Source organism: Thermochaetoides thermophila (assembly GCF_000221225.1).
Source record: "Thermochaetoides thermophila DSM 1495 unplaced genomic scaffold scf7180000011806, whole genome shotgun sequence".
In the NCBI taxonomy this organism is placed as follows: Eukaryota; Fungi; Ascomycota; class Sordariomycetes; order Sordariales; family Chaetomiaceae; genus Thermochaetoides; species Thermochaetoides thermophila.
Window position 1 is genome coordinate 930,401 of NW_006383023.1, and position 17,872 is coordinate 948,272.

At 50.1% G+C, this 17,872-nt stretch overlaps 5 protein-coding genes across 5 annotated transcripts; 4 read left to right on the top strand and 1 right to left on the bottom strand.

The window, feature by feature from the left end:
• Window positions 1–228: 228 nt before the first annotated feature.
• CTHT_0002970 (uncharacterized protein) lies at window positions 229–1,225 on the top strand (the record flags this gene model as incomplete). The annotated part of the gene is made up of 5 exons (XM_006690781.1): window positions 229–303; window positions 381–449; window positions 540–570; window positions 646–930; window positions 1,011–1,225. The coding sequence occupies 5 exons, from the start codon at window positions 229–231 to the stop codon at window positions 1,223–1,225; spliced, it is 675 nt and encodes a 224-aa protein (XP_006690844.1).
• A 488-nt stretch (window positions 1,226–1,713) lies between these two features.
• On the bottom strand, window positions 1,714–2,270 carry CTHT_0002980 (uncharacterized protein; the record flags this gene model as incomplete). The annotated part of the gene is made up of 3 exons (XM_006690782.1): window positions 1,714–1,758; window positions 1,817–1,969; window positions 2,058–2,270. The coding sequence occupies 3 exons, from the start codon at window positions 2,268–2,270 to the stop codon at window positions 1,714–1,716; spliced, it is 411 nt and encodes a 136-aa protein (XP_006690845.1).
• A 1,845-nt stretch (window positions 2,271–4,115) lies between these two features.
• On the top strand, window positions 4,116–4,563 carry CTHT_0002990 (uncharacterized protein; the record flags this gene model as incomplete). The annotated part of the gene is made up of 3 exons (XM_006690783.1): window positions 4,116–4,125; window positions 4,200–4,337; window positions 4,400–4,563. The coding sequence occupies 3 exons, from the start codon at window positions 4,116–4,118 to the stop codon at window positions 4,561–4,563; spliced, it is 312 nt and encodes a 103-aa protein (XP_006690846.1).
• Window positions 4,564–11,614: 7,051 nt separating this feature from the next.
• On the top strand, window positions 11,615–13,393 carry CTHT_0003000 (putative transporter protein; the record flags this gene model as incomplete). The annotated part of the gene is made up of 3 exons (XM_006690784.1): window positions 11,615–11,764; window positions 11,860–12,600; window positions 12,656–13,393. The coding sequence occupies 3 exons, from the start codon at window positions 11,615–11,617 to the stop codon at window positions 13,391–13,393; spliced, it is 1,629 nt and encodes a 542-aa protein (XP_006690847.1).
• Window positions 13,394–16,413: 3,020 nt separating this feature from the next.
• Window positions 16,414–17,829, top strand: CTHT_0003010 (uncharacterized protein; the record flags this gene model as incomplete). Its single annotated transcript, XM_006690785.1, has 1 exon — window positions 16,414–17,829. One exon carries the CDS (start codon window positions 16,414–16,416, stop codon window positions 17,827–17,829), a length of 1,416 nt encoding a protein of 471 aa, XP_006690848.1.
• Window positions 17,830–17,872: the final 43 nt, after the last annotated feature.

A 17,872-nucleotide genomic window follows, 5' to 3' on the forward strand; every position in this document is an offset into this window, starting at 1 on the left:
ATTGATCTGTTACTTCAAATATACACTCACGACGGGAATAGATTGTCATAAATTTCTGTTTAACGCGCTTCTGACTGATCACTAATCGCGCTCGTTGAAATCAACGAGTCCGTTACGTTGCTAAATATCGACAAAGACGTATATACCTGTCCAGTGTCCCGACGGTCAGCTGTGAAAGGACGATCCAGCTCAGCATCTCGAGAATCAGCACCATCAAAGCTATACAAAATGGCGCGCCCCAAAATTACGCTCTACGTTGACACCGTCAGCCCGTTCGCCTACCAGGCGTATTACATTCTGAGAGTATGGCTTTTGTCCTGTCCGCCAGCAGGTTGGAATCTAGGTTGCCAGGACAAAGGCAAAGCTGACCGTGTTGACAGAATGACCCCATCTTCAAGAACGTCGACATCACCTACATCCCCATCTTCCTAGGCGGCCTGATGCACAAGGTATGTCTCCTCCCCCAGACCAAGCCATCATGGAGATTCCCTCACAGGCATTATATCACCGAACAGGACTAACCTCCCCTCTCCATCCAGTGCGGCAACACCGCCCCGATCAAGATCAAGAGTCCGTCATCCCCATTCCCTTCCTCTACTCTCCCACAAGAAAGGAATCCGACTAACTGCTCCCCCCTCATTCCAGACAAAGACAAATGGATCAACATCGAGCGCCTGCGTTGGTCGCGCCTCTTCTCAATCCCCATGCTTGAATCGCTCCCGCCCGACTTCCCCGCGCCGACCCTGCCCGTGATGCGCGCGCTGACAGCCGTCTACGCCTCGGAACAGAACGATTCCGCTCAGCCCAAGTTCACGCGTGCGCTCGACGCCCTCTTCAAGGCGCACTGGGTCGACGGACAGGCGACGCACCGGCCGGAGGAGCTGAAGAAGGCGCTGGCGGAGATCTTTGGCGCCGAGGAGGCGGATAAGAGTATGTTTTGTTTTGCTCACCAATGTGGCTTGTTGAATGCGCGAAGAGGACAGCTAATTGACTGCTGGCAATTGAAATAGTCATCAAGCAGTCGGCCACTCCCGAGGTTAAGCAGCTCCTGATTCAGAACACCGACCGGGCGTTCGACGAAGGCGCCTTTGGCCTGCCATGGCTGACGTGCACCAATGCTGATGGCAAGACGGAAGGCTTCTGGGGTGTGGACCACCTTGGGCAAGCTGTTGTGTTCTTGGGACTGGATAAGGGAACCAACAATGGCTGGCGTGCCGTACTGTAACCGTACATAGAAGATCATGATAGACGTTGCTGAATGCCTGTATATTTCTATGGTTCGAAACACTGCATCACTTCTGGTGACGCTTCGCTAGACGATGAGCAGCAGATGTTCAGAGGCAAATCCATTTAACAGATTGGCACCATGCCCCATGCATGGGGTCTCATGCTCCCACTTGTGATCCTCCAGGGCTTCCCTACAACCGTGTTCTGTTTTGACGAGACGACGCGTCTACCATCGGCGACAAGCACAATCGCAACCCAAGATCCCATGATGGGATGGTTCTTGTCATAAATACCGGATAATATTAGCGGCGAATCTCCCTGCCGCTAGGCTATGTACTGTTACAACCGAAAATGAAATACCGTCAATCAACGCCGATTCCCTGTGTCCGAAACCCTTCGTCCATCAAGACCCGAATGATAAAAAAATCATGACCGCCCAAACCCCGTCAAGCCAAGGAAGGAAGCTAAGACCCAGAAGGATAATGCTTAGTTGCGCTCACCGCGCAGACGACGAGCGAGCTGAATGTCCTTCTGTACGAATCGTTAGTGCATCTGTGACTCATAGATGCGACGCGTAAGGAAAACATACGGATTGGATGGTGACGCGCTTGGCATGGATGGCGCAGAGGTTGGTGTCCTCGAAGAGGGAGACGAGGTAAGACTCAACGGACTCCTGAAGAGCACCGATGGCGGAGCTCTGGAAGCGAAGGTCGGACTTGAAGTCCTGAGCAATTTCGCGCACCTGTGCGGGGAAAGACGCGTCAGTGGCATGTTTTGCGCAATGTTTACGGGTGCGCGTCAAGGCGCGCCGCCGAAATGCAAAAACTTACCAAGCGCTGGAAAGGCAGCTTGCGGATCAGAAGCTCAGTGGACTTCTGGTACCTCCGAATTTCACGGAGAGCGACGGTACCAGGCTTGTAACGGTGAGGCTTCTTGACACCACCGGTGGACGGGGCCGACTTGCGAGCGGCCTTGGAGGCGAGCTGCTTGCGAGGAGCCTTGCCACCAGTGGACTTGCGAGCGGTCTGCTTGGTGCGGGCCATTGTGACTGATGATAGATGTTGATGTTTTGATGGAAAGTTTGATGGATTGAGGGAAGTGGACGAAGTGGCGAGATGCCTTGTGGCAGACTACGCAAGTAATACGTGTGGAGTGTGGATGTGTGAGTTGAAAGAAGGAAGAAACGCGGTGGGGGGAGAGGTTTAAATAGGCAGAACGGGGGCGGTCACGGGTGCCGGCTGATTGCAAGTTTGGGTGCAGATCAGGCCTGATTACGCCTGCCGTTTTTTTGTTCTGAGCGCAGGCCAAAACCAGGGTCTGTTGCAATGGAAAATGGGGTTAGCTTTTGCAAGCGAAAACATAGCGCTTTTTGGTGCGAGTTTTCGCTTTGAAATGCTGACTGTGGCGCATCTGAATTTTTATTGGTTCAAAATCTCGGGGTGCCTGCCTGGCCGAGCGCAGGGGCCAATTCTGCGGGAATTGTGGGGGCCCTCCAAGCTTGGCTCATGCCGCGCATCTCAGGGCGCGCCAACCAAACGACGGCTCGTGGGGTACGTACCTTCTGGTCGAGATCTGGGGTCAACCGTAAGGCTGGAAGCAACATCCACCCCAGGATGTGTTGGCCAGACGGGACTCCCACAACTGGCCGTTGTAGAGCTGCCGATGCAAATTGGCTGACGACGGCGATCTCACGAAGCGTTGCCGCAGGCCTGGCTCGTCCATAACTTTGCCTTTGTGTTACAGCCGCGAGCTTTGCGAACCCACATATGGCAGGAGGTGACGATTCAGGCCAGCCCCTCAAGTCATTTTATTTTCCATTCCTTACAGTAGTTCAATCCCCGGCTTAAGTGATGATGAGTCCTAGATTGTCAGAAATAAATTGTGCATGAGGTATCTCCATGTGTAAGACCGACACTCTTGTCAATGGCAACAGAGACGGCCACTACCTGGAAGACCTTGTCTTCTCTCCAACTTTCAAAAGCTTGGAGGGGTTGCATTGCCAAACTTTCAAGTGTCATGTAGCTGCCACTTGGGAGAAGATTTCCGAGGGGAAAGGCACATGAACGACTGTTTAAGAGAAAAATTCACTGAATGCACGGCCTTTAATCAATCGATCACGAGCCTGGCTCTCGGAGCAAGTGTTCGTCAAAGCAGTTGGTCTAAACGCAGTCATTTGCTCAAAAGACGCATCTAATAGCATTCAGAGAGTGCGTTGACCAAAGCCTGGGGAACCACTGCATCCCCTACCTACACTTCCTTCACATGGTCTGAATATCAAAGTCAAATGAATCTCAACTGCGATGGAGCGTCACCAAAGCCAACGGAGCCAGCCATGCCAAATAGACAGCACGGGCCGAGGACGGCACAGATGCCAACGGTCCACTGGCGGCGCGGAGGAGGTGCACCGGGTACGTACCCTGAAGCCGTCGTTGGGCCCGTTTCAGGGTTAAAAGCAAGCATTGTCACGAAAAAGCATTTTTGATTGGAACTGGTAGCGTTGCTTTCTCACATTTTGGACCACTCATAATTCGGCACCAGTGGAGGCTGTCCGCCGTGGGTCGACGGCAAGAGGCATGAGCTCCATGTTTTGGAAGCCTAGAGGGTGGGGCAGGCTGCCACATTCCAAGACCCTGCCCTGCGAGCCGGTACCGCGCTGCCCGAATCAGATCAGCAGGGGCGGAAAAAAGGGCTCCAACCTGGAAAATCAGCGTGCAGACGCGCAGGCGCCGTCTGATCTGATTTCGATGCCACGCCCTGCACTGCCGGTCCCGCGTCGCCACATTTAAAGCCCAGCTCCCTTCCCCACGTTTCTCCCAAACCTTCCCTTCAACCACATCTCAACCCACCGTAACTAGAGCCATCGTACATACAATTAACAAACAGCCAACATGACTGGACGTATGTCACCCTCATCGTCGATCAATCTTATTACCATCCATCACGGCACGTCATCGCTGACTTCGTCTTAACAGGCGGCAAGGGCGGCAAGGGCCTCGGCAAGGGTGGTGCCAAGCGCCACCGCAAGATCCTCCGCGACAACATTCAGGGCATCACCAAGCCCGCGATTCGCCGTCTGGCTCGTCGTGGCGGTGTCAAGCGTATCTCTGCCAGTATGTTTCCCCAAACAACGCGTCCCTTCCCCGCGCGATCACATATCTAACGCGTCTTACAGTGATCTACGAGGAGACCCGTGGTGTCCTTAAGTCGTTCCTCGAGAGCGTTATTCGGGATGCCGTCACCTACACTGAGCACGCCAAGCGCAAGACCGTCACCTCCCTCGACGTTGTCTATGCTCTCAAGCGGCAAGGCCGCACCCTCTACGGCTTCGGCGGCTAAATGCTCTCTTTCACTTACGACTTGTTATGGATATCTCTTTCCTTTTTCCTCTTGCACATCATCGGGTTTCTTACGGTTGGGTTGCGGCGATGAATTCATGGGCAAATGGCTTTGCTTTTTCATGGGTGTTCTATTCTACTGGGTTCTGCGGGTGGTGTGCGTGTACCATAAGGAAATGGTGTTTTTCTGTGGTGAGGAGCTTGTGGACATGCCAAATAATCACAGCCTTCATTGAAGGCGTTGAACACTTTCGTGCCTCCGTCTTGCTCTCGTGATCCGACGCGATGTTTATCCCGGTGGGGTCTGACGCGTCCGACCGCGTTTGTCATGTCTGGGGATCCTGGTTCGCAAGATACCGCGTCCAAGGTATTGTCCTTCTAAATAAGGCACTTGTGCCCGAGAGTGTAGATTATTTGAAAGATGGCTTCGACTTCGGAAATTATAGTTTGCGCCTATTTGTCCTTGGATTCGACAATTGTGACATAGCGGTAGCTCGATGGTGGTAAACTGTACAGTTACGGATCAAGACTCTGGAGATGAAAGGTATCACGGCAACTTTGGGGAGACTTCGGATTCCTTTGCTTCAAGATACCAAACTTACGCTTTGGCGTATCAATACGCATTAGAGACTGAGTAATGATTTGGTATTTGTCTTAGTGACGAGGTCAATCTATTAGCCGACTTCTGTCTTGTGAGTTCAAACAGTGTCTCCGAGCAGACCTCAATCCTACTTTGTTAAGCCACTTGCAATCTTGCCGGTCGGAATCCATCGTCATCATTTTTCTTAATCCAGGCATTTGATCCCGGGATATTTTGGGTCTGCATTACGAGGTATAGATCGAGCTTTGTCCTTGCTTTTTAATCTCTCATTTGGTAGGTATTTGGATTGGAAACGGAAGTGAAAAGCGGTACGGTGACAAAGCGATTCAGTAGGCAGTCTATCTCCCGAATTTACCTAGTTTATGAGCATTCCTTTTTGGGGTTCAGTTTCTCTCTATCTTGGCCTCTGTACTGGGTGCATTTGTTGCATATTCGTCTTTGGCGAAAGGCAGAAAGTATGAAACCTGATGGTAACCACTGCCTTTTGGGACGTTTCAGTGAACTGCTCCCTATTTTTTTGATAATAGTTTAAAGTTGTGATCATGCTTGCAGATCAGCTGCCATATTTCTCGGTTGTGGTAGGCTGACTAGGCGCCTAAGTGATTTTGGAAAGGCTGACATGCTGATTTGAATTAGATCTTACGTTTAAGTTGGGATTTCCGGGTTAGGTATGTGATTTAGATATTTCGTATTTCGAATTTTGGAATGTTAACGTGGTCTCCGGATCATATACTTTCTGTCAATATCGGAGAGAGTACTGAGGACTTGCAGTTAATCAACGGTTTTGAACTTGATATTGTTCCCTCTGGGCTGATGGTTATGATTTAATTATCGAGGTAGCCACGAGATGCTTGTCATGTTACCTATCGTTTTTACCAATTACCCCAACTTCCTGGTCGACTTGCAACTTCATCATGCTGACGAAAACCCGACCCAAGACTGCCAAATTGCCAGCGTGGCATGGCCACTATTATCAGCGTGATTAAGCGGGTGATTGTTTTGAGGCACTTGGTGATTGAGCCGGATGTATCACAAACAGGAGATGTCGTCCATTTGCCATCGTGAAAGTGAGCTCTCATGTCATGTGGTAATCTTTTGGATATTGAGGAATGGCCTTATCCAGTCAACACTGTCGCTGGAGATGAGTTTTACAATTGACAAAGAATTTCTAAGTTTCACGGGTAATTACCTGTTGTTGACTAATGGCCACGGTCAAGTTGATCCAATCAAGGTGCAAACGTTGATACTTAGACATATCTTGAGACACCAAATAAACACCGTTGTATTACTGAGATAATGCAGATCGTTGCGTATGATAACGCCATTGACATCATGCCTATGCAGATTCAGTCTAATGTATCTTACACCTTTTTGAAGCGAACAATGCCCAAGAATGTGCCCAGAGTTTTTAGTTTCCCTGTGAATTCATGAATCAAGACCCGGAACTATCAAAATAACCACGGAAAATATCCACGGTCTCTACCAAAGTTTTGACATCGCCTAGTCTCCTTTTGAGTTTGAGATAGCGGAGAATTGAGTTGACCACGTACACAAAGCTTGGCTTCTTATTATCCATTGGTATATGATGTCTGTATTCATTACCTCCCATTGGCGGTTTGCAACTCTAGCTTATGCCGTTGCCAAACTCGGTGATGTATACAGCCGGCTGTGGAGATTTACAGTGTCAGAGACCGTGAAACGACATGAAGTCACCAATCACCCGATGAGTCAGATGCAGAAGGTGAGGTTGTATTGGGATTTTCGATCTTTTCAAGGACAATGACTCACCGCCCCTGAAAGGAACCTGTTTCAACAGAAGAAGGCTGGTCGTCAGCAAATACAACAGGTGTCACTTGAATAACCCGCTATTAGCTTTGGTGAAAAGTTAACAAAGCTACCGATATCGATAAGGATAACATTAAGTTATGGGACTTAAACGGTACTTGGGTTCCTCACTTCCTCGTTTGCTGTAGCATGAAGTCCCAAGTTTGTATGCGATGATAAGATACCAGTGACAAATGACAAGATGCATTACAGCTACCAGCATTAGCCACTGTGCTGAAAGCACCTTAGGCCGAGTGCTGCTGTTCAACGGTATTACGGACAGCCCAGCAATAATGAACTCTGGGCAGAGGATATGTAGCCATGCTTGGGTTCCTACTGTGTTTTATTGGTGAGACTGTGAGCTGGCAGAATAACCTGCTACCTATTTAATTAATGGCACATAAGAGAGATCATGCTGCAATGTTCACGTCATGAAACATCTGTCAGAAGTCATATACTGAAACATATAAATAACCTAGCAGACTGATGAATAGTATGTGTTATCAGGACTTTTGACCAAAAAGCACTCAGTGAATAACAACGAGAAAGGTTTCCCGAGGATATAGAATGTTGACTGTGATGAAGTAAGTCTCCGGCAAGCATAGATCTTCTGTCGGGTAAGAAGGTAAGTTTCCATACAAGGTGGACAGTACAGCGGAACTGCTAAAGAATTAATGACACTTCTTTCCGTCGAATATGGATCCATATATCTGGTATTTTGATCATATATGAACAATTGACGGTGTTTTGATGCCTTTGTTACACAGCTCCGGGATATAATGACCAACGGAGATGTCATCCACTGTCATGGGCACTTGAACCACAAGTCGTTGGGAAGATATCCAGCATTGGCATATTTAAGCATGTAACAGGTCACTACCCGAGATCATTAACACATCCTTCAATGTGTCTCTGGCGCGGTACTTCAGTCCCGAACGATAGATATCGGACCAAGACACAAGGGTCATGGTAAGTCTGACCCGACAAGTCTAGCACTACACAGGGTGTTGAACGCCCAGTGCAGCGGGACGTTGACTATGCTACACACCTGGTCAAATCTTTGCTGGCACTCGTACGATAAAACAAGAATATGCTCCTTCAGAAGCCTATGTTTCGTAGGTCTGCTTGATAGGGGAGAAGCCGGACAAACCCCTTTTCCCCCGGGCCCCAAGGGGAGGAGAAGACCGCAGGGATATGAGAATACACGAGCGACTAACGAGAGAACTGGGACATAGAGAAGGGCGAGCCCTTGGTATTTATCTCTGACCTACCTGCAAGAGGGCAGGGATTAACTCCCAAAAACAGAAAAGGAGGAGTGGCTTCCCTGTGGGGGTCACACACAAGAGAGTTCGATGGCTCCCAGCCCATGAAGGAACTCCACGCAATCCTTTTTCTCTGTTCAACGGAGGATTGACTGGAGCAGCCGTGTAAAATAGGCAGGTGATGCGTCTTATTTGTACAGATGTTGAGTGCTTGTTATACGCAGGCCCAACGATAGTGATATGCCCCACTGAAGCGCTCGCTTCGGCCAGGTGTAGTCTGCCAACCACGTTGTGAAGGTAAATGGATCATCACCTACAGACACCAACACAGAACTGACACACCTGCACACCAACTGGCCACTTCTTAGAAGAAACCCATCTTCACGATGCCACCACTGCAAAGGCCGGGCTGAACATGCAACCAGATGTCAAATCCGCCACTTGCAATAAGATCCCCTAAGTAGCCTCTTGTTTGATCAGGATTCAGAGCTCATGGCGCTCAGTTGGGCTCCCTAGCCATGACCGCCGACCACCGGTAAACGGAGATAAGGCAATCGTTGTCATGGGGGTTTCTTTTTGAATTCGCCGGCCACGGAGACAACGAGTCCACAATGTCTCGGTGAGATCCGGAAGCACGCGGCACTTCTGTCAGGGCCTTCCCTAGCTCCTCATCCTTTGACTGGCTCGCTGAATCAGCTCAGCCTTGCCAAAGATGGTGTGGACAGTAAGGTAGGAGAGCACAAAATGGCTTCCAGGGATGCGTAAAGGTTTCCCATCATTGGAATCTTCTAAGTTTGATGCGTGTGAAGACTCGAAGCATTAACTGGTCCTAACTCTAGGGATGTAAGCGAACTTAGCATAGGTGAGATGAGTGCTAAACAAAGTTCATGTCATTATAATTTGAGGCAAGACCGCCGACAAACGGAGCAACTAGCAGGCGGTGATCAGGGAAGCGGAAGGGTGTGAGACATGTTTGGAAATGTCATGTCCTGCTCATGCCCACGGAAGAAGGTTCATGCTGTCAAAAACCCACATGAGGTTTCCGTGGGCCCTGCCAATGCTGCCGTTGCTCAATGTCACTGAGAGATGCAAGATCCATCTCGGCGGAGGAGGGCGTGGGGGGTCTCACAATCCACTGGGGGGGAAGGCGGGGCGGATCTTGGACAAGGAGCACAAAGGGGGTAAGAAAGAAAGAAAGAGAAAAAAGAATAAAACATCAAGAGAAAAAAGCGGCGGAAAAAGAGAACCAAAAAAGAAAAAGAGAAAGAAAGAAAGAAAGAGTGATAGAAAGTGGTGACCCCTTATATCCATCTTGGAATGAGGGGCTGATCTCGACACACGCGTCCTGACCGTGTCACGACGCGTTCTGTCCAATTGCATCGTCGTGAGCATTCCGCCAAGAGCTAACGGATGAGGGTTCTGCAATGTCAGGCTGTTGCCAAGATCATCTCTGATTGAATGTGTCCACAAAAATTTTTCCTCTTTGGCAGGACAGGGGACCAAAGCCAATGGTTTGGTGGACCGCAACCTTGCAAGGTTCCATCCCTGTCGCGTTTCCAACCTTCACACACTGCTCACCACTTCACTATTTTTTGTAACTTCCACCCCAACCTTCGCCATCCTTATCAACAGCAAAATTTTACACACCAAAACATGCATTCTACAGAGCAAACTCGGAAAAAAGAACTGTTTATTAAGGATTTGAGCCTGGAATAGCCTCTCTCTTGGACCTGCTGACAATGATGACGACAGTGAAGGCTTCGATTTTTTTCTCGAGTTCCCGGGAGGGGGGGTTTGGCTGGACGGCAGTAAAGACGAGCTCGGCAGATCGGCATCTTGGACATGCGAGTTTGACGAGTTTTGACAGCAGCGATCACATCTGCCGGCACCAATAGGCTTGGCAACAGAATGACATCCTCGTAGTGGCCCCGGTCCTCGTCATCCTGGAACATTATTGCGAGCCGCATCCACCAGGGCTGCTTCGGCCTCCACCCTCTCAAGGACGTCTGGAATCTCTAATGTCATTCAAACATTCTTGTCCGCCCTATCTCGGTCTCAAGTGAAGCTTTTCCTCCGAACAGGAGCTGGGTTCTGCTGCTCTGGTCTCTAGAGCTGCTCTTTTCGTAGTCCAATGCTGGACTTTAAGCTGCTCTCGCCTCTTGATACCTATTCTTAGAGGCAAGGGGTCTTTTGGCAATTCTATCTACGGCCGGATATCAGGTTTGACAACTACTGCCTTGTCAAATTTCTCTTGGGGATGTACTGTTCAAGTACTTGCTGTGCGAAATGTACACAGGCTTTGCATACTGCTGGTGACGTTTCTTCGAAACGCTGTGAAGCGAGACAGCTCGGCAGCATAGGGGATTGTTGTTCGTTGAGAGACCGGAGTTTTTTTTTTTTATACCACAGGCAAGAGTATGTGATCCCGTCTGCAGTAGCTTGCCGACCAGCACGCTACTGTCGGGTTCCAAAAAAACGGGTTACTCTCTTCGTCGGAGCGATCGTTCTGGAAGATACAACGAGGAAAATGAGATGAGAAGCTGCAGAAGTGCTTGACAGCTTCACTTGCCGATGAGACGACTGCAAGGATGAACCATTGCCATCCGCTCCACCGTGACAAGCCGCCATGGACTCCGCCAGTTCTGACTGCGAACGGGCCGAATAACGTCACTCCACTAGTCCTGTTGAGGACCTATGACGACACAAGGCTCCCTGACCTTCTGCACTGCTTTTTCACACCTGCTGAACTAAGGTAGGTAGGGCCTGTACCCTACACTTGGTGTCCAACCTGCCCGTGGCGAGCTGTTCCTGCTCTGCGAGATAACCTAGGAGATGAAGGGACGAGGGGGCACATGGCGACTGTCCTCCTAAACAGGTCTGATGTCGAGGTGAGGGAAGGCTCTGCATCACCAAGAGGAGAATTGGGCTGGCTCCTGATCAAACGGACGGGAGGGGCAGAGCTATAGCTCATTGGGAAAACCCCGACATTCGCTGCCCCGACAGCACTGGTAGCTGAACTCTCAACTACCGACTGGGTGCTTAAGCACCAGAAACTAATCAATGGGCAGTGGAGGACCGCAAGCTCGTGCTCCACCATTCTTCGCGCCTTCCAGTGTCCAAGTCTTCGGCAAGCATGTGCCCAGCTGATCGGGTTTGAATTTGCCCTCCGTGGGGCTCCATCTCCGGTGCATTGGTCCCCGTATAATCCCCCCTGGGCATAGGGCTTCTACCCCGTTTGTCTACAACTAAGTAAAAAGGCTGGCTCAGGGCGCATACTCCCATCTAAGCATCGTCTTCGTTCCATATCTCTTAGATCAGCAGCCGTTTGGTCCATCGATCACTCACCAAGCAGGACGCCGACAAACATGTCGATGACCAAGCGTTCTCCAGACGCTACCGAGAAGCGTCCTGACACTCCCTCCTCGGGTAGTGCTCAGCATGGCCCCTCTGCGGCCGTACTGGCTGCTGAGCAGAAGGTGACGTTTCTGGCCATCTTCCTCGGCCTGGTTGCCAGTGTTGGTGGTTTTATGTTTGGTTATGTTGGGTAACGAGCATCACCTCTGTCCAAGTCACATGACTTTGACCCGCTGACGGCGATGACAGCGGTCAGATTTCGGGTTTCTTCGATATGGAGGATTATGGTAGGCGCTTCGGTGTCTACAACGACCAGGCCGGCAAGTACGACTTCAGTGCTGCCCGCCAAGGCACCATCGTCGGCCTGCTTTCGGCCGGTTGCCTTGTCGGCTCCCTGATCGCCGGCCGTCTGGCCGATATCCTTGGTCGTCGCCTGACCATATCGGCTTCCGCTCTGTTCTGCTGCATTGGCAACATTATTGAGATCTCCTCTGTCTCCTCATGGGTCCAGTTCGCCATCGGCCGCCTGGTCACTGGTTTCGGCATCGGCTCCCTTTCCGTCGTTGTCCCCATGTATCAGTCCGAGTCTAGCCCTGCTATCCTTAGAGGTCTCCTCATTTCTACCTATCAGCTTTTTGTCACCCTCGGCATCTGGACGGCCGAGATGATCAACTACGGCACCCACGACATGAAGAGCTCCGCTTCGTGGCGTATCCCCAACGGTCTTTCATTCCTGTGGTCCCTGATTTTGGGAGCCGGTATCCTGGTGCTGCCTGAGTCTCCTCGTTACGCCTACCGCCTGGGCCGCGAAGATGAAGCCCGTCGTACCATCGCCCGGCTGGCTGGCCTCGATATCCACGCCGCCTCTGTGAACCATCAGATTGATGAGATTCGGGCTAAGTTGGAGGAGGAGAAGGCTGGTGCTGAGACGCGCTGGTATGAGATCTTCACCGGCCCCCGCATGCTGTACCGGACGCTACTTGGTATTACCCTACAGGTAAGAAGAAACCTTCTCCCCCTTCCCAAGATCAGTATGGCACTAACCATATTAGGCTGGTCAACAACTTACGGGTGTCAATTTCTTCTTCTACTACGGCACTACCATCTTCCGTGCTACCGGTCTCAAGGACAGTTACGTGACTCAAATAATCTTGGGGTCCGTCAACGTCTTCTGCACTTTCGGTGGCCTCTACGTTGTAAAGGCTTGCGGTCGCCGTAACGCATTGATGGCCGGTGCCGCCTGGATGATGATTTGCTTTTTCATCTATTCCTTCGTCGGCCACTTCAAGCTGGATCTCGAGAACCCGGCCAACACTCCCGAAGCTGGCAATGTGTTGATCGTCTTCTCGTGCCTCTTCATCGTTGCTTTCGCTACCACGTGGGGTCCCCTTGTGTGGGCTGTCGTGGCGGAGCTCTACCCGGCCAAGTACCGCGCCCAGGCCATGGCCCTTGCCACGGCCAGCAACTGGCTGTGGAACTTCCTGATCGGCTTCTTCACTCGCTTCATCACCGATGCCATCGATTACCTGTACGGTCTCGTCTTCGCCGGCTGCTGCGCAGCCCTTGTCCTAGTCGTTTTCTTCTTCCTCATCGAGAGCAAGGACCGCACCCTCGAAGAGATTGATACCATGTACCTTCTTCATGTCAATCCCATCACCAGCAGCAAGTGGACCGACAAGACGGGCGCTGTGACGGCCGGTAAGGCCGAGAACGGCAGCAGCAGCGAATACTCGCCTGCCACTAGCGGCAGGCACTCGAGGCAGCAGTCAGAGCATGTGGAGGTGCCTTGATAGAGTGGGGAAAGGAGAGGACGGAAGAATGAGATATTAATAGAGTAATAGGTTCTGTGATGAACCTAAGACGTTGTGGAAACACGCATACACTATATATAGATCTACCTAAGGTACCACCTAGTTTTCAGTACCTGGAGTAGCAACTTGTTCCTTGAGCACACTTCGTTTCTTGGGCCTTGATAGAGTGAGGGAAGGGACACATGGGTGTTGTTGTTGTTGTACAACTGTATCATTAGGTTTCCTATCTCGGTCGTTCCGGCGGAGTTGGGGATCGCATTGTCATGATCACATGCTTGGGTGTCGGTTGGTGGTTTTTGTTTCTAGGAATCAATTCGATGGGGTTGAGTAAATGAGAAGATAGGCCTTGCCTATGATATCATTCTATGAACTTTGCTCACATGCATATTGTGATTGTAGATTCTTGGATCGGAGAATACGCCTTTCCTCTGCAGTTACTGTCCATCATAATTCGTCCTTTAAACTCATGCTTAGGCACCAATATTAAGCGTCCCACCGCTCTTCACAGGTTCTGTCACCGGCTGTACTGTGATCAGGAGGAGACTTTTTTTCGCGCTGGGGCCCTATCCTGGGACCTAAATACTTGTATATATCTTCCTGCATTGAACTCATGTAAAAGCAATAAAACCAGAGTGGGTTTTTGCTGTGCTGCTACTAGGAATACTGCAACAATTGAACAGGAACAAGCCAAGGATCAGCAGCAATTTCGGGCTTGGTCAGTGTTAAAGGATGTGACGGCACGATCATGATCCCACATGTGGGATATTTCCATGGCCGGCTGATCAAGGAGACTTATTGACTGCACAGCTACCGCACCGATTAAAAAAATGAAGCACTATTCTGCTAGATAAATATTACAAAGCAACAGAGGATTGGTAAGTAATCAAAGGAAAGACGATGAGGTGAGTAAACCATGACTTTTTTTTTTTTAGCTACCATGCCTGCATGAACTCTCCAAAGCAAATGTTTGCCAAGATTCTCAAAAAAAAACGTGTTTGACCGGATTGTGCCCTGAATAATCGAGACATTACCTTTGTGAATCTTCAGCCCGTGGCAGCACAGCGAGGAGTTCGTGGGCAACCAGAGCCGCAATGAGCGAAACGACCAACCAGCCATCTGTGTCGACAAGAATGTAGGGCGGTACAGTCGGTATGAGCCTGCCGATTAATTCCAGATATTTAATGATTTAAAATCCGGGCTCTTATGCGGCCACGAAAAGATTAAGAAAGTCCATGTCAACTGTCATTTGTTATTCACTAAATCCACACGGGAACCAATAACAGTCCGGCAGGCATCATCTACATGGATGCAATTACTGTAATGCTCAACAAAACATGATGCCGGATGTTCCATCTGATAAATCTCGGCCAGCAAAGTTTACACGTTACTATGGTCCTAAGGATATTCGTGGTCCAGAAACGCCCGTCAAGATGACGACCATAAAACATATCTCACTAAGTACAGATGTACTTGTACTTGGAGTCGATTGGCTTGGAGTGGATAAAGAGACAACGGTTGTTACCACCTACCGATGGAACTTTTTTGGGTATCAACTGCCAAAGAACGGAATATGGTAAGCTATTTTGACATTTTACATCATTTATTTATTACTGTCCAGATCGTGATTGTTGGCATGAAGGGTTGTATAGGAATTGACGAGCTGCCAAGGATTAACATACTTTGTTTGGGAGCCCACTGATAACTCGGCTGAGCGGCAACCCACGTATCCCAATTCCTTTCATACGGTCTTCTCACGGGAGCATAATGCAAAAGAGTTTCTATGACGATCCAAACTAGTAGCAGACTATGCAGGAAAGCCGATGACATGATGACCCGGCTGAAAAGCAGTGTGGAGACCAGGGAGAAGCATATCATGACGAAGATTTACTTGCCAGATCCGGATTCATATCCATTTGCCATGAGGCTGGACAGGATAACTCAAGCACTATGCTCAGCAATGGAGCTCGAAAACAAGGCATCGATGCCAGCCGAGATACCAAGTGAAATGCCAGCTGGTTTTTCCCTCAGTGAATGATCTGGTGTCAACAGTTGTCCCCATGGCTCAAGAGGGACAATCAGTCCTCATTCCTGCCCATGATACATGTGCGAGACCAATAAATGACATGCCTAGTTAAGGCTTTTCCAGTAGTCAACGTTAGATAGGCATTTCAAGTTGATCCAGTGTTGTCTGATGAAACAGGAATGTCGCTAAATTATCTTCCTCGCTCACAGATCAAGGAGTGGTAGAATAGTTGTCTAAACTGGTATATAGGAGGCTCAAAAGCATCGAGCTCATTAAATATCGTGTTCGATCGACGGGGATAATTGAATTTTTGGACAACGAACTGTCCGTGGGTACAGTGGTTGAGAAGGGACAACGAATGAACCAAGCCGCCGTGTTTCCAACCATCAATTGTAAGTTACGCGGCGCAGTACCGCTTGTTCGAGTTACCTGGAATCACTGAGAAGTTCGGATTATGGATTCTCCGATTTGCTACGCGTATGCATCGACCAACATTCGATACGGCACTGCTGCATAAGCCAAGAATTCCTCACCGAAAAAACAATAAGAAAAAAAACAGCTGTAGCTATGCTAATTATTGATCTGAAGTTAGCTCCTACCCATTTGAAAATCCAGATGAGCTCGTTTGTAAGGTGCACTGGAATGTTTACGTCACTTACATAGGCGGGATCCGTTAAACAGTGCCAATACAGTGTGACACTGTACTCAATCCTAACCTTAACACCCTCAGCCAACCCAACCCGTACATATCATGGGTTCATGCTACTGGCACTACTCCATAAAAGAGTGTAGAGATGTGAACACCTTATATGGATTGATCAACCAAAACCTCAAGTTTTATTGTCATTAAAGCGTGGTTTGTGCATAAAAAAGGATAATCATCAGCTGGGAAAATTGACGCGCATCCGCATCTAGTGCCACGTTCTCATTTACCGTTGTTCGCACGACCTCACCTAAGTCCGATCAGCTTTTCAAGATGGCAGATCTCCTTTATGACTTGTTATCTCCTCCAGAATCTCGGTCCAACCAGCTACCGCCAGATCCAAGCTTGCTAGAATATCTGACGGAACTGGCTTCTCAACCGCTGTCTTCACTCTCATCGACAGAGCCTCAATCGTTGGCACGCACATCTCATGGCCTGTCACTCTTACTACAAGGTCTATCCAAAAAGTCACATAACCAGATAATCGAGTCAGCGAGTCACCATGCCACACTTCGCAGCTCTCTAAGTTCGTTAGCGGCCAGCACAGCTGAGCTCCGCAATTCAATCCCCAAATTGGACAATGAAGCGGTGCGCTTCTCGACCACATACAACAAGAACAGCGACAACGAGGTGCTCGCCCGCCGGAAGAAAGCACTGCTGCTGTCACGGAATGTCGAAACCCTTGTGGATGTGTTAGAACTGCCAACCTTATTGTCATCTGCCATCTCGACTGCGCCGGTCAACTATTCCTCTGCTCTGGACCTGAACGGCCTTATCCGTCGGCTGCACTCGCTCTACCCAAGTTCACCGCTGGTGGCATCCATTGCCAGCCAGGCTGATGAAGCCATGCGTACCATGGCCGCTAACCTCATTCAGTCGCTCAAAGCTCCCGGACTGAAACTGGCGGCATCGTTAAGGACGATCAGTTGGCTTAGGAGAGTCTTGCCCGACCTCGACGCGGCTGCATCATCCGTCTTTTCATCATCAGTCCTCTCTTCGACAAAACCTAACATTACTGGCAGTGTTACTACTGCCAATGCAACCACATCTGGGAAAGGACATGATGCACAAGAACGTGTCCTCGGCGCCATATTCCTTGTCTGCCGGCTAATGACGCTCATCACGATGCTCGAGGCCCTCGAGCCACTACGCGAACTCGCCGACCAGGAAAAATCCCGACAAAAGACCATCGGGAGCAGCAGCGCATGGTCAGGCGGACAGCAGACAGAGCGCTACCTCAAACGCTATATCGAGATTTTCCGCGAGCAGAGCTTCGCCATCATCTCCATGTTCCGAAGCATCTTCCCACCGGGAACAGCACCTGCCACGTCGACCATAGACGGAACCGTACCGGCTGACAAGAACTGCCAAAACGGCACTTCTGATCCCCTCGAGCCAATACCCTCCGCGCTTGCTACATTCCCCTTATATCTGGTGGAGATGTTGCTTTCGACACTGCGCGAGTACCTACCGACGGTGAAGGATCAAGCTGCGCGCGACAGCCTGCTGACACAGGTCCTGTACTGTGCGGGCAGTCTTGGCCGGTTAGGAGGTGACTTTGGTCTGTTCTTGGCCACTCTGGACGTTGGCGCTGGGGCAGAGGATGAATGGGTTGAGGTGGTCAAGAGACATCGCGCGCTGGCGGGCAGGCTGGAGAGCATCGTTGGAGAGGGGAAGAGGGCGGGTTAGGGTTGGGTGTGAGGCTTGGGGGGGTTTGTGCGCCGGGGCATCA